We start from the raw sequence: 16,211 nt of genomic DNA, 5'->3' as shown, positions 1-16,211 counted from the left end.
CTTTTTCTTTGATAAGAAGTTCCTTCTAAGCGAGAATCAAGAAGTACACAGTGTAATCTGGAAGACACTTTACCCACATGCATTAAACCCTGTTTTCACAGAGCAAGGCTCATTTAATTAATAGACACATGCCAGTATCTTACGCCCCTTTGGTGCAAAAAGCTACCATGTGCTACTTATTTCAAAGCCACATGGTACTTATTTGCACCAAGGGGTGAATAATGCATAAGCTTTGTAACACAAGCGTAAGACTATGTTCACAGGGAGTCTCCTGTGTGAAGTCTCACCTCCATGAGGACCTGGCCCCTATCATGGTGTACATACAGTTCCTGATACAGATGGAGGGGCCTATGTGGAGGCAGATCAGGGGCCTTGGGCTCTCATATCACTACAGGTATCACATAGGGGCCGCATCCTGGGAAAATGGGGCTTAATGTATATATATGTCAATTGTGTTCCCAGAGGAGCCTGTGCAGTCAGCACAGGCTAATCAGGGACAACACTTTCCACCTAGACTAGCTTTTTATTGGAAAAGATTTTATTAAAACAAAAAAGCAACAAAAGCAGAAAGTGTTGTCTTAGATTAACCTGTGCAGACTCTATAGGTTTATCTTGGACAACAATTGATGCATTAAACCCCATTTTCCCAGAGTGCAGCTTCTATAAACCGGTTGTAACAGGAATTCTGATTTATCTTAAGTTTGTAGTCCAAACTTTCAAGAAGCAAGTGGATTGGTAGATACTTGTGACATATAGAGCAAGTGGATTGGTAGATACTTGTGACATACAGAGCAAGTGGATAGGTAGATACTTGTGACATATAGAGCAAGTGGATAGGTAGATACTTGTGACATATAGAGCAAGTGGATTGGTAGATACTTGTGACATATAGAGCAAGTGGATTGGTAGATACTTGTGACATATAGAGCAAGTGGATTGGTAGATACTTGTGACATATAGAGCAAGTGGATTGGTAGATACTTGTGACATATAGAGCAAGTGGATTGGTAGATACTTGTGACATACAGAGCAAGTGGATTGGTAGATACTTGTGACATATAGAGCAAGTGGATTGGTAGATACTTGTGACATATAGAGCAAGTGGATTGGTAGATACTTGTGACATACAGAGCAAGTGGATTGGTAGATACTTGTGACATATAGAGCAAGTGGATTGGTAGATACTTGTGACATATAGAGCAAGTGGATTGGTAGATACTTGTGACATATAGAGCAAGTGGATTGGTGGATACTTGTGACATATAGAGCAAGTGGATTGGTAGATACTTGTGACATACAGAGCAAGTGGATTGGTAGATACTTGTGACATATAGAGCAAGTGGATTGGTAGATACTTGTGACATATAGAGCAAGTGGATTGGTAGATACTTGTGACATATAGAGCAAGTGGATTGGTAGATACTTGTGACATACAGAGCAAGTGTATTGGTAGATACTTGTGACATATAGAGCAAGTGGATTGGTAGATACTTGTGACATATAGAGCAAGTGGATTGGTAGATACTTGTGACATACAGAGCAAGTGGATTGGTAGATACTTGTGACATATAGAGCAAGTGGATTGGTAGATACTTGTGACATACAGAGCAAGTGGATTGGTAGATACTTGTGACATATAGAGCAAGTGGATTGGTAGATACTTGTGACATATAGAGCAAGTGGATTGGTAAATACTTGTGACATATAGACTGTTTGTGGTAGAAAAACAACAAAAACAAAATGTTGAAACTGTTTAACTTAATTCAAGATTTGAGTCTGAATGCATTTGTGTGTAAAATATCAGAGATTGTTAATTTTATGAATAAGAATTCATAGCGTGGCACAAATACAATTCTGTGCCTAACTAAATTTAAATATTTCCTATTGAGGAGGGTCTTTGTTTGCACACACATCTTTTTAGGCTTTTAGCATTTATGTTCTTGTCACTGTTTGACAATATTGCATTTTTGAACACTCATGGAAAGTAATTTTAGAGTGATTTATGTTTTCTGGCAAAATGTATGAGAAGTAACTGTTGATAAAAGTGCTTGATGAACATATGAATATTAAGTTTTTATATTAGTTATAAAAAAATTCTCGCAGGCCTGAATTCAGGCGTTAAGAGTCAATATTACCCTTGTATGGTTATATATTTAATCCTTCACCACTTAGATACGTATTTTGACGCGTTTGTAGTCCCTTAGAAAGTTATATTTAAATTAAGACCTTTATTAATGTATTGAAATTTGAAAGGCTTTATTGCTATTCCTTAGATACTGAAGAGCAGCAAACAGCATAAATCCTGAATAGACTGCGAGTTACTCGGAGGATGTTCTGATTTTATGCTGTTTGCACATATCCACTTTGCTTCTGCATGGGAAAGAGTAAAATCATTAGTAAGTTATGCCACCTTGGGACTATTTTTTTGAAGGAATGTTGTTTGACCCTAATCCTTGCTATTTCAGTATGTATGTACAGCCAGACACAGGTATGCTGTACTTCTTGTTGGCCCGTTCCACACACATTGTCAATGCTTACAAAGAAGGAAAAGACATAGTGGTGAGGATGTTGTATAATTGTTGTCTGTGTCACGATAATAAGATAAAATGAATCGAGTTTTTCACTTGATTATACTCTTATTCTGGATATTAACCCTTTCAGTGCTGGAACCGAATTTAAAAGGCATTTGCAAACAGTTTGGATCCAGATGAGACGCCACAAAACGTGGCGTCTCATAAGGGTCCAAACTGTTTGCTATTTTGATAGTATTCTTTGAAAAAATATTGAAGAAAATGCTAATTTTAGAAATTCAGCAGACGACATTTCAGCAGACAAATTTCCCAGCATGCAAAGGGTTTGACCTGATTGTTAGTGCAGTTGCAAAGAGAACCTGGGACTTTTAATAATGTTAAAAGTGTTTGCTGCAATAAAGTACCAGGGGTCGTATTCCTGAAGACTATTGTCTATGTAAGGCCCTGTTTAATTATTACTTATGAAATGATTTAGCATAGCATGCTTAATCTTTAAAAAGAAATAATTATTGTATATACAATTATAATGTAATTATAATGCTTACCTTTTTATGCTTGAAGACACTTCAATACCATCTAGACCATGTATTTAGTTTAAACTTAAATAACGCTCCTACAGTGGGGATAGAACCTATGACCTGCCAGTGGCTAGGCTGCCACATAGCGTTAATCTATTGTTCTTGTTTTGGAAAAATAGGGCTTAATGGTATTTCAAGTGTCAGCCCATATAAGCGCTTGATTTGTCATTGTTGTCTCGGTGCTACTTAAATGTACCCCAGGTACCTAGTATCCTTAATGATACTTAAATGTACCCCGGGTACAGAAAATATACTAACACATACACCGCCAATTTAGACTGGAACCGATTTTTATTCATGCCCAGAATCTGATGTTGGTAAAGGTGCTATAGAATACGAAACAAAAATCTCTTTTAACAAAATCTACTTCAACATGCTTTTTGAGTAGGAGTTTCGATAATATTGAGGCCATTTTACAGAATATCGACATAAATTTGAACATAATTCATCAGGAAAAAATATCAGTGACCAATTTAGCAGAAGGATTCCCGGGCAAGTTTGAGTATATTTTCTATACTCGGAGGGGGGGGGGTACATTTAAGTATACGTAAGAGTACCCGTGGTACCTTTAAGTAGTACCCGAGCCGACAATGGCCGATGGAGCCATATTATCCTTTGCAAACTTTCTGCCTAGACTTGATATTTTGTTTCAAAAAAAGACTTCTTTCAAACAAAAAGGTCCATGAAGCAAAAAGTGCTGTCCCTGATAAGCCTGTAAATACTGCTCTGTCCTATCTGGGACAACACTTTTTAGCACACGCATTAAGCCCAATTTTCCCAAAGTGAGGTGTACATATTGCTCCCACTTTGGCCCATATTCATAATTCAATTTAAAGACTAAAGAATGTTTCAGAAGTTGTATACCTATGCACTCTGTATCATGTGTTCCAGATGAACTATGTTAATGATGTGACAGAGTTCACTGACATTAAGCTGGAGTCTGTATACCTATGCACTCTGTATCATGTGTTCCAGATGAACTATGTTAATGGTGTGACAGAGTTCACTGACATTTAGCTGGAGTCTGTATACCTATGCACTCTGTATCATGTGTTCCAGATGAACTATGTTAATGGTGTGACAGAGTTCACTGACATTTAGCTGGAGTCTGTATACCTATGCACTCTGTATCATGTGTTCCAGATGAACTATGTTAATGGTGTGACAGAGTTCACTGACATTTAGCTGGAGTCTGTATACCTATGCACTCTGTATCATGTGTTCCAGATGAACTATGTTAATGGTGTGACAGAGTTCACTGACATTTAGCTGGAGTCTGTATACCTATGCACTCTGTATCATGTGTTCCAGATGAACTATGTTAATAGTGTGACAGAGTTCACTGACATTGAGCTGGAGTCTGTATACCTATGCACTCTGTATCATGTGTTCCAGATGAACTGTGTTAATGGTGTGACAGAGTTCACTGACATTGAGCTGGAGTCTGTATACCTATGTACTCTGTATCATGTGTTCCAGATGAACTATGTTAATGGTGTGACAGAGTTCACTGACATTGAGCTGGAGTCTGTATACCTATGCACTCTGTATCATGTGTTCCAGATGAACTATGTTAATGGTGTGACAGAGTTCACTGACATTGAGCTGGAGTCTGTATACCTATGCACTCTGTATCATGTGTTCCAGATGAACTATGTTAATGGTGTGACAGAGTTCACTGACATTGAGCTGGAGTCTGTATACCTATGCACTCTGTATCATGTGTTCCAGATGAACTATGTTAATGGTGTGACAGAGTTCACTGACATTTAGCTGGAGTCTGTATACCTATGCACTCTGTATCATGTGTTCCAGATGAACTATGTTAATGGTGTGACAGAGTTCACTGACATTTAGCTGGAGTCTGTATACCTATGCACTCTGTATCATGTGTTCCAGATGAACTATGTTAATGGTGTGACAGAGTTCACTGACATTTAGCTGGAGTCTGTATACCTATGCACTCTGTATCATGTGTTCCAGATGAACTATGTTAATAGTGTGACAGAGTTCACTGACATTGAGCTGGAGTCTGTATACCTATGCACTCTGTATCATGTGTTCCAGATGAACTGTGTTAATGGTGTGACAGAGTTCACTGACATTGAGCTGGAGTCTGTATACCTATGTACTCTGTATCATGTGTTCCAGATGAACTATGTTAATGGTGTGACAGAGTTCACTGACATTGAGCTGGAGTCTGTATACCTATGCACTCTGTATCATGTATTCCAAATGAACTATGTTAATAGTGTGACAGCGTTCACTGACATTGAGCTGGAGTCTGTATACCTATGCACTCTGTATCATGTGTTCCAGATGAACTATGTTAATAGTGTGACAGAGTTCACTGACATTGAGCTGGAGTCTGTATACCTATGCACTCTGTATCATGTGTTCCAGATGAACTATGTTAATGGTGTGACAGAGTTCACTGACATTGAGCTGGAGTCTGTATACCTATGCACTCTGTATCATGTGTTCCAGATGAACTATGTTAATGGTGTGACAGAGTTCACTGACATTGAGCTGGAGTCTGTATACCTATGCACTCTGTATCATGTGTTCCAGATGAACTATGTTAATGGTGTGACAGAGTTCACTGACATTGAGCTTGAGTCTGTATACCTATGCACTCTGTATCATGTGTTCCAGATGAACTATGTTAATGATGTGACAGAGTTCACTGACATTGAGCTGGAGTCTGTATACCTATGCACTCTGTATCAAGTGTTCCAGATGAACTATGTCAATGGTGTGACAGAGTTCACTGACATTGAGCTGGAGTCTGTATACCTATGCACTCTGTATTATGTGTTCCAGATGAACTATGTTAATGGTGTGACAGAGTTCACTGACATTGAGCTGGAGTCTGTATACCTATGCACTCTGTATCATGTGTTCCAGATGAACTATGTTAATGGTGTGACAGAGTTCACTGACATTGAGCTGGAGTCTGTATACCTATGCACTCTGTATCATGTGTTCCAGATGAACTATGTTAATGGTGTGACAGAGTTCACTGACATTGAGCTTGAGTCTGTATACCTATGCACTCTGTATCATGTGTTCCAGATGAACTATGTTAATGGTGTGACAGAGTTCACTGACATTGAGCTGGAGTCTGTATACCTATGCACTCTGTATCAAGTGTTCCAGATGAACTATGTCAATGGTGTGACAGAGTTCACTGACATTGAGCTGGAGTCTGTATACCTATGCACTCTGTATCATGTGTTCCAGATGAACTATGTTAATGGTGTGACAGAGTTCACTGACATTGAGCTGGAGTCTGTATACCTATGCACTCTGTATCATGTGTTCCAGATGAACTATGTTAATGGTGTGACAGAGTTCACTGACATTGAGCTGGAGTCTGTATACCTATGCACTCTGTATCATGTGTTCCAGATGAACTGTGTTAATGGTGTGACAGAGTTCACTGACATTGAGCTGGAGTCTGTATACCTATGTACTCTGTATCATGTGTTCCAGATGAACTATGTTAATGGTGTGACAGAGTTCACTGACATTGAGCTGGAGTCTGTATACCTATGCACTCTGTATCATGTATTCCAAATGAACTATGTTAATAGTGTGACAGAGTTCACTGACATTGAGCTGGAGTCTGTATACCTATGCACTCTGTATCATGTGTTCCAGATGAACTATGTTAATAGTGTGACAGAGTTCACTGACATTGAGCTGGAGTCTGTATACCTATGCACTCTGTATCATGTGTTCCAGATGAACTATGTTAATGGTGTGACAGAGTTCACTGACATTGAGCTGGAGTCTGTATACCTATGCACTCTGTATCATGTGTTCCAGATGAACTATGTTAATGGTGTGACAGAGTTCACTGACATTGAGCTGGAGTCTGTATACCTATGCACTCTGTATCATGTGTTCCAGATGAACTATGTTAATGGTGTGACAGAGTTCACTGACATTGAGCTGGAGTCTGTATACCTATGCACTCTGTATCATGTGTTCCAGATGAACTATGTTAATGGTGTGACAGAGTTCACTGACATTGAGCTTGAGTCTGTATACCTATGCACTCTGTATCATGTGTTCCAGATGAACTATGTTAACGATGTGACAGAGTTCACTGACATTGAGCTGGAGTCTGTATACCTATGCACTCTGTATCAAGTGTTCCAGATGAACTATGTCAATGGTGTGACAGAGTTCACTGACATTGAGCTGGAGTCTGTATACCTATGCACTCTGTATTATGTGTTCCAGATGAACTATGTTAATGGTGTGACAGAGTTCACTGACATTGAGCTGGAGTCTGTATACCTATGCACTCTGTATCATGTGTTCCAGATGAACTATGTTAATGGTGTGACAGAGTTCACTGACATTGAGCTGGAGTCTGTATACCTATGCACTCTGTATCATGTGTTCCAGATGAACTATGTTAATGGTGTGACAGAGTTCACTGACATTGAGCTTGAGTCTGTATACCTATGCACTCTGTATCATGTGTTCCAGATGAACTATGTTAATGGTGTGACAGAGTTCACTGACATTGAGCTGGAGTCTGTATACCTATGCACTCTGTATCAAGTGTTCCAGATGAACTATGTTAATTGTGTGACAGAGTTCACTGACATTGAGCTGGAGTCTGTATACCTATGCACTCTGTATCATGTGTTCCAGATGAACTATGTTAATGGTGTGACAGAGTTCACTGACATTGAGCTGGAGTCTGTATACCTATGCACTCTGTATCATGTGTTCCAGATGAACTATGTTAATGGTGTGACAGAGTTCACTGACATTGAGCTGGAGTCTGTATACCTATGTTCTCTGTATCATGTGTTCCAGATGAACTATGTTAATATTGTGACAGAGTTCACTGACATTGAGCTGGAGTCTGTATACCTATGCACTCTGTATCAAGTGTTCCAGATGAACTATGTTAATGATGTGACAGAGTTCACTGACATTGAGCTGGAGTCTGTATACCTATGCACTCTGTATCATGTGTTCCAGATGAACTATGTCAATGTTGTGACAGAGTTCACTGACATTGAGCTGAAGTCTGTATACCTATGCACTCTGTATCATGTGTTCCAGATGAACTATGTTAATTGTGTGACAGACTTCACTGACATTGAGCTGGAGTCTGTATACCTATGCACTCTGTATCATGTGTTCCAGATGAACTATGTTAATGGTGTGACAGAGTTCACTGACATTGAGCTGGAGTCTGTATACCTATGCACTCTGTATCATGTGTTCCAGATGAACTATGTTAATGGTGTGACAGAGTTCACTGACATTGGGCTGGAGTCTGTATACCTATGCACTCTGTATCATGTGTTCCAGATGAACTATGTTAATGGGGTGACAGAGTTCACTGACATTGAGCTGGAGTCTGCCAAGAGTAGCCTAACCTTCCTTGTGATAGAGAAAGAGACAACAGTGTCTGATGTGGCCCATCACTCTGTACTGGCCTACCTCAGGGACATCCCTCACTCCTATAACAAGTAAGTGTGTCATAGAGAAAGAGACAACAGTGTCTGATGTGGCCCATCACTCTATACTGGCCTATCTCAGGGACATCCCTCACTCCTATAACAAGTATGATGCCTGGGTCTGTTGGGATTCCATCACAATTATAACATCTTAATAGTAACTGATAAATATTGATGGAATTGATATTTTGTTTTTTTATTTCTATTTACATTTATCTGCACAAAAATGTTCGGTATAATATAAGAAATAGAAAACCTCCTTTAGGCCCAATGGCAGAATAGTGACCAGCCAGCCAGCCAGCCCCAAAAAGTATATGGACCTCAGCCTTCGGCTTCGGTCCATATTCTATTTGGGGCTGCCTGGCTGGTCACTATTCTGCCATAGGGCCCTCAGTGAGGTTTTCTATTTCTTAAATATTGTGTATATGGACCATATTGCACAGGCTAATCTGGGACGAAACTTTACGCACATGCATTTACCCCCCTTTGTACAGAGCAAGGCCCATATACTTATATTTCCATTTGTTAACATTTTAAAATGTCATACGCTCACCCAGCATGTTAAGAAGAGAAAGATATGCTCTCGTGCATGAATGATACTTGATACATGGTAGACAAGACATGGCACCAGCATTTTGTATTGATCTTACCTTGAAGATATCTTTGAGCCGATGATTGGACCCAAGTCAGAAACCGTCTACTCAGATCATTGACATTAAAAAAGAAATTGTCTACCTCATTAAACAGTGCTTTTTTTTCACCATTTTCATGATTTTGGGAATTGGGCAGAGTCCCTTTGGATTTGGGAAATATTTTGCACTTTTGCCAAAATTTGGGAAATTAATGTTGTTGATTTTATACTTACAAATACTTTAATATTTGATAATAAAAGTGATTTCAATATTATATATTATAAAGTTCAACTTATAGAGCAAGATTTGGAGATAATTTGACATTTTAGACTTAATATGATAAAAAAATTATTTATAAAAAGCTTTTTTTGGGAACCTTCAACTGGAAATTTTGAGGTACCATTTGTGAAAAATATATACTTTTTTCCATTGGGAATGGGTTCCCCTAACTGACCCAAATTTGAACGAAAAAAAGTACTGTTAAAAATATTTTATCAGTTGATGAAAATGATTTGAGTCGTATTCTGATAAAACTGGGCTTATTGCATGTGCGTAAAGTGTCATCCCAGATTAGCCTGTGCAGTCCGCACAGGCTAATCTGGGATGACACTTTCCGCCTTATCTTGATTTTGGGTAAGAAGGGAATTCCTTGAAACTAAAAATACCATAAAAGTAGAAAGTGTCGTCCCTGATTAGCCTGTGCGGACTGCACAGGCTAATCTGGAACGACACTTTACGCACATGCATTATGCCCAGTTTTCTCACAACAAGACACATATAGAGAGAATGACTCCTATTCCAGGGACCTGTTGAGCAAGATCTCTCGGGTAACTCTGGAGGACCTAAGGCGTGTGGGCAAGGAGTACATCTCGGCTCTGTTTGATGAGACCAGGGTACGACGGGCGGTCGTCTGCAACCAGGCCAAGGTCAACGAGGTCACAGAGACATTCAAGGAGTAAGTTGTCTACTGTGATCCAGTTTTTACAATAAACTTTCTTCATGCAGCTCTTTACCTGTGTTAATTCATATTTAAATCTGTTTTGTATCTCATGGCATGGACAATGTTTGCCATGACCACTGCAGCTTGATTGCTCAATTCTGAAAGCTTATCTGTATTGTTTGTACATGGCTGCAATAATTATGTACTGATTTATTTAGTAAAATGATTGTGGTACATGTGACAATGTGTATATGAGTCTCTCTATGGGAAAACAAGGCTTATTGCATGTGCATAAAATGTTAGCCAAGAAAAGCCTGTGTAGTCCAAAGAAGCTTATCAGGGACCACACTTTCCACCTTGACTGGATTTTGTTTGGAGTAGAATTCCATTTAATGAAAAATTCCATTAAAGCGGAAATTATATTTCTAGATAAGCCTGTGGTTGCACAGGCTAATCTGGGACGACTTTTTATTCCCCCGGTAGGGTGGCATATAGCAGTTGAACTGTCCGTCAGTATGTGTGTATTTCAGTCTGTCCGTCCGTCCGTCTGAAAAAAAACCTTTAATGTTGGCCATAACTTTTGCATTATTGAAGATAGAAACTTGATATTTGGCATGCATGTGTATCTCATAAAGCTGCATTTTGATTGGTGGAAGTTCAAGGTCAAGGTCATCCTTCAAGGTCAAAAAAACAAAAATATTTTCAAAGCGGCGTTCTCATGAAGCTGCACATTTTGAGTGGTGGAAGTTCATGGTCAAGTTCATCCTTCAAGGTCAAAGGTAAAAAAAATAATAATTTCAACGCGGCGCATAGGGGGCACTGTGTTTCTGACAAACACATCTCTTGTTGCTTATGCATTAAACCCTTTTTGCGAGAACGAGGCTCATCAAGTGAAATTATTTTTGTATGTGTGACACTGTATTACATTGAACACAACATGCTCCTGTTACAGATTGCAGGTGCCACTTCATGTGATACCATCTCTGGAAGACGACATGCTCTGCTCATATTAAGAAGAATACCCGGGAAGACAGTTTCAATGGTGGCGAGACACTTGGACTTCAATTGTGTTATGTGTTGATTTTCAAGTGCAGCTTCAGTTTAGTAACATTATGATTAACTGTACCGTTAAAGAGAACTATTCGCAACAGCATTTAAAAAAAATAGCATCTTGTATTTTAAATTCACGGTTTCTTCAAGTCGTCCTTATACCTTCAGGATCATTTATTTGTAGTTTGTTCATAACTACTTCATAAATGTTGAAACTGTTAATGTCTGACAATGTTATCAGAAAATAAATTTAATAATGAATTGCAAAAACAGGAGCTCTATTTAAACATTTGTGTCAATTTCTATGTTAGTTTGTATTATGTCATTTAGCAAAAATCTTCCAAACTGGAATGCCAGCAAGGGCTTGCCTTGAATCTGTCCATGTGTTTGGGCAGATCCCAGCTAATGTTTTCAGGGTTTTCAGTTCTGTGCTCTTTTAACCATGATCTATTTATTTTTCTTGTATTTGAGCAATGTTTCAAGTGGCCATTCTGGTGCAAATAGATATAAAATTATATATATACTGATATATTGAAGTGCTATGCAATGCATATTGGCCTGTTGTTTTTAGGCCCCCCTTTCGAAGAAGAGGGGGTATATTGCTTTGCTCATGTCGGTCGGTAGGTCGGTCAGTCCGTCCACCAGGTGGTTGTCAGATGATAACTCAAGAACGCTTGGGCCTAGGATCATGAAACTTCATAGGTACATTGATCATGACTTGGAGATGACCCCTATTGATTTTGAGGTCACTAGGTCAAAGGTCAAGGTCACGGTGACCCGAAATAGTAAAATGGTTTCCGGATGATAACTCAAGAACGCATACGCCTAGGATCATGAAACTTCATGGGTAGATTGATCATGACTCGCAGATGACCCCTATTGATTTTGAGGTCACTAGGTCAAAGGTCAAGGTCACGGTGACCCAAAATAGTGTATTGGTTTCCGGATGATAACTCAAGAACGCATACGCCTAGGATCATGAAACTTCATGGGTAGATTGATCATGACTCGCAGATGACCCCTATTGATTTTGAGGTCACTAGGTCAAAGGTCAAGGTCACGGTGACCCGAAATAGTAAAATGATTGTCTGATGATAATTCAAGAACGCATATGCCTAGGATCATGAAACTTTATAAGTAGATTGATCATGACTCGCAGATGACCCCTATTGATTTTCAGGTCACTCGGTCAAAGGTCAAGGTCACGGTGACCCGAAATAGTAAAATGATTTTCGGATGATAACTCAAGAACGCATATGCCTAGGATCATGAAACTTTATAGGTAGATTGATCATGACTCGCAGATGACCCCTATTGATTTTGAGGTCACAAGGTCAAAGGTCAAGGTCACGGTGACCCGATATAGTAAAATGATTTTCGGATGATAACTCAAGAACGCTTTTGCCTAGGATCATGACACTTCATAGGTACATTGATCGTGACTTGCAGATGACCCCTATTGATTTTCAGGTCACTAGGTCAAAGGTCAAGGTCACAGTGACAAAAGTCGTATTCACACAATGGCTGCCAGTACAACGGACAGCCCATATGGGGGGCATGCATGTTTTACAAACAGCCCTTGTTTTGTTTAAACCTATCTGAGGATTTTTACCCTTTTTTGCCTCTAGGATTTTTACCCATACAATTTATTTACCATCTTGAAAAGATTCATTTCTACATATTTAATTTTGTTAAAATAAGTTTCTTAATACATGTATATACTGTAATAAGCTGTAAATGTAAATTACACGTTAACCATGGATAAAAGGCATACAGAATTATATGACTTGTGTTTTACTATTAACATTTAGTTTCAACTTGATACAAAATGTAAATTGCCAATTAATTTGTGTATGAAATCCAAAAAACCGTTTAGTATGAAGAAAAACTGGTTTATCCCCAAAACATTTTGTTATATATTATACATTAAACTCGTTGTACACTAGAGCTGGTTGTGTACTAGAGCTGGTTTTACACTAGAGCTGGTTTTACACTAGAGCTGGTTGTACACTAGAGCTGGTTGTGCACTAGAGCTGGTTGTGTACTAGAGCTGGTTGTACACTAGAGCTGGTTGTGTACTAGACCTGGTTGTGTGCTAGAGCTGGTTGTACACTAGAGCTGGTTGTGTACTAGAGCTGATTGTACACTAGAGCTGGCTGTACACTAGAGCTGGTTGTGTACTAGAGCTGGTTGTACACTTGAGCTGGTTGTGTTCTAGAGCTGATTGTACACTAGAGCTTGTTGTGTACTAGAGCTGGTTGTACACTAGAACTGGTTGTACACTAGAGCTGGTTGTGTACTAGAGCTGGTTGTGTACTAGAGCTGATTGTACACTAGAGCTGATTGTACACTAGAGCAGGTTGTGCACTAGAGCTGGTTGTGTACTATAGCTGGTTTTGCACTAGAGCTGGTTGTATACTAGACCTGGTTGTACACTAGAGCTGGTTGTGTACTAGAGCTGATTGTTCACTAGAGCTGATTGTACACTAGAGCTGGTTGTGTACTAGAGCTGATTGTACACTAGAGCTGGCTGTGAAATAGAGCTGGTTGTACACTAGAGCTGGTTGTACACTAGAGCTGGTTGTGTACTAGAACTGGTTGTACACTAGAGCTGATTGTACACTAGAGCTGGTCGTGTACTAGAGCTGATTGTACACTAGAGCTGGTTGTGTACTAGAGCTGGTTGTGTACTAGAGCTGGTTGTGTACTAGAGCTGATTGTGTACTAGAGCTGGTTGGACACTAGGGCTGGTTGTGTACTAGAGATGGTTGTGTAATAGAGCTGGTTGTGTAATAGAGCTGGTTGTGTACTAGAGCTGATTGTGTACTAGAGCTGGTTGTACACTAGGGCTGGTTGTACACTATAGCTGGTTGTGCACTAGAGCTCGTTGTGTACTAGAGCTCGTTGTGTACTAGAGCTGGTTGTGTACTAGAGCTGGTTGTGTACTAGAGCTGAGTGTGTACTAGAGCTGGTTGTTCATTTCAATTGCATACATTATGGAAAGATCATGCAATAATCTTATTTATATGTGTAATACTATGCCTGCATTATGATTATATAAAAAACTACATATAACCATGTGAAATGTCTAACATGATCCAACTCATAGAAAACCCAACAAAATGAATAGTTGAAAAATGTATTCAATCGGCGTAAATTGTCGTCCCAGGTTAGCATGTGCAGTCATCATAGCCGAGTCAGGGACGACGCTTTCCGCCAGAACAGAGTTGTCGCTGAGAAAAGACTTTTTGTAACGAAACATTCCATAAAAGCGAAAAGTGTCATCCCTGATTGACCTGTGCACAAAACGCTCAATCCTTAATCGGACTACACATGCTAATATGGTGCGACACTAAGAAACTAAATGACCCGCGTCGTGCAAAAACCGGATATTATGCCATATGCCACCAGCGTAGCTCCAGCCTAGCCTGCGCACCCGCTAATGACATCATGTATTTGCATTTTGAAGTGTATAAGGTCCTTCCGCGCCCAAGACTGCGTTATGTAAGGACCCGGAGTGTGTTCATGTGTAATACTAATACACAGCTATCAATACCGATGGCTATTATGTACAATATATCTAGTTATGGCTATTATTTACATTACATGTACTATATTCTATACACAGTGTAAATAGTACAATATTTATAAATATGTTATACGGTTTTAAAGTTAATCTAATGGCATCGATCATTATTGACAATACTAATTTAACAAATGGTTTTATTGTGTGGTTTTTATTTGGTTTGTGCTGTATTCCGCACCGAATACGCAGGCAATGGGCGATTTACGCATAAATATGCTTCTACTGATAACGCTGATGTTGTCCCGAGGCCGAAGACGGTAGTTCGCGAAGCGAACATTCTGTGTCACCAGGTGGCCATTTTAGAGGGACCGTAGGTCCCGAGAGTATAAGATTCTATAATCCGCACTATCAAAGGCAAACCAGATCGATGGATTCAATCGTTCAAGATCCGGGCCTGTGTCAAGGATATCATTTTCTATCACAGCAACCACCTTCATATTGGATGATGTATTTCCAGGAATGACGACGGTATCGCTTCTCGGCCGTTTGGCTAAGATCAAAGTGTAGTATCTGTTTTTATCAGCTTAATATCTGATACGTTCCCCATTGGGGGACCTCGATATTAAACTGATTTTTGGACACAGATGAGATGTCAGGGGCTTGCTCCGCTCTCGTCAAGGGTTGGCCCGGTATTGCAGTACCTCCGGGATCGGCCCACTTAACCAAAACCAATAATAAGCCACTGAACGTTACAGGCAGCGCGCCGAGCGTTGAGTCAGGCAGGAACAGCGGTTTCCTCCGGACACGTGGTAATCCGCTTGCGGGCAGCCGATGAGACAAACACGCACCGTTGATTCGCTCGTGTGACCGACCGTTGTAGCAGGTAGGCACTCCTATCGCGTACCGCGTTTGTTCATAAGAAAATCACGTAACGAAATGTCGAGTATTGTGTGAACGTTTTCTGCAGAAAATGTTTGGCAGTACAATGTGACCAAAGCAATAGAGAAATACGTTCTTCCGCGCCCGAGGCTGCGTTAGGTAAGGATCCGGAGTGTGTTCCGGCATTCTTGTGTAATACACTGTTTTAGACTGACGAAAGTTGGAACGAAGTATTATCGCAAATTTGCTGGTTGGTTAAAACTGGAAGATAGTCAATTTCAGCGCGTTCTTGTGCAGTCTTTTCCGTTATAGCGCCAATAACCGAGCTCACATACGTATGTAAACTATGTATTGATTGCTTGACATTTCGGCTACTAAAAATGATGCCAAGCATGATGTTAACGTAATACACGTATCAAAGAGGAACAATCTGTCTTATCATGTTCACTACGTTGTCATAAAAGAGAGTCCAAAACATCCACGTGGGCTAATGATTTGATCATACCTTTTATGATCAACAGAAAGGCAGTTTATTCAGACTTATACAAATGTACATCGTTTTCATGCTTAAATACACACATTT

The 16,211-nt window shown here is 39.7% G+C and overlaps 1 protein-coding gene and 1 non-coding gene across 22 annotated transcripts in view; both read left to right on the top strand.

Moving 5' to 3' along the window:
* The window catches only part of LOC127839072 (uncharacterized protein C05D11.1-like), a 63,123-nt gene extending 50,119 nt beyond the window's left edge, over nt 1-13,004 (top strand). For 6 of the 21 annotated variants that reach the window (XM_052367244.1, XM_052367245.1, XM_052367243.1 and 3 more), the window contains exons 21-25: nt 264-394; nt 2,466-2,559; nt 8,453-8,613; nt 10,036-10,188; nt 11,126-13,004. In XM_052367244.1, the coding sequence (XP_052223204.1) occupies nt 264-394; nt 2,466-2,559; nt 8,453-8,613; nt 10,036-10,188; nt 11,126-11,186 (600 nt within the window). In that variant the 3' untranslated portion in view covers nt 11,187-13,004. Of the gene's footprint in view, nt 1-263; nt 395-2,465; nt 2,560-2,805; nt 2,881-4,084; nt 4,137-4,168; nt 4,221-4,252; nt 4,305-4,336; nt 4,389-4,840; nt 4,893-4,924; nt 4,977-5,008; nt 5,061-8,452; nt 8,614-10,035; nt 10,189-11,125 lie in introns of those variants that run through there. The other 15 variants (XR_008030141.1, XR_008030139.1, XR_008030135.1 and 12 more) reach the window with 15 other exon arrangements.
* Nucleotides 13,005-15,279: 2,275 nt separating this feature from the next.
* Nucleotides 15,280-15,472, top strand: LOC127840206 (U2 spliceosomal RNA). The gene has a single exon (XR_008030472.1). It is a non-coding gene; the product is annotated as a U2 spliceosomal RNA (small nuclear RNA).
* Nucleotides 15,473-16,211: the final 739 nt, after the last annotated feature.

The sequence above is a fragment of the Dreissena polymorpha genome, chromosome 7 (genome assembly GCF_020536995.1).
Source record: "Dreissena polymorpha isolate Duluth1 chromosome 7, UMN_Dpol_1.0, whole genome shotgun sequence".
Classification (NCBI taxonomy): domain Eukaryota; kingdom Metazoa; phylum Mollusca; class Bivalvia; order Myida; family Dreissenidae; genus Dreissena; species Dreissena polymorpha.
The sequence above is the reverse complement of the archived record's forward strand: the minus strand, read 5'-3'. Positions and strand labels throughout refer to the sequence as shown.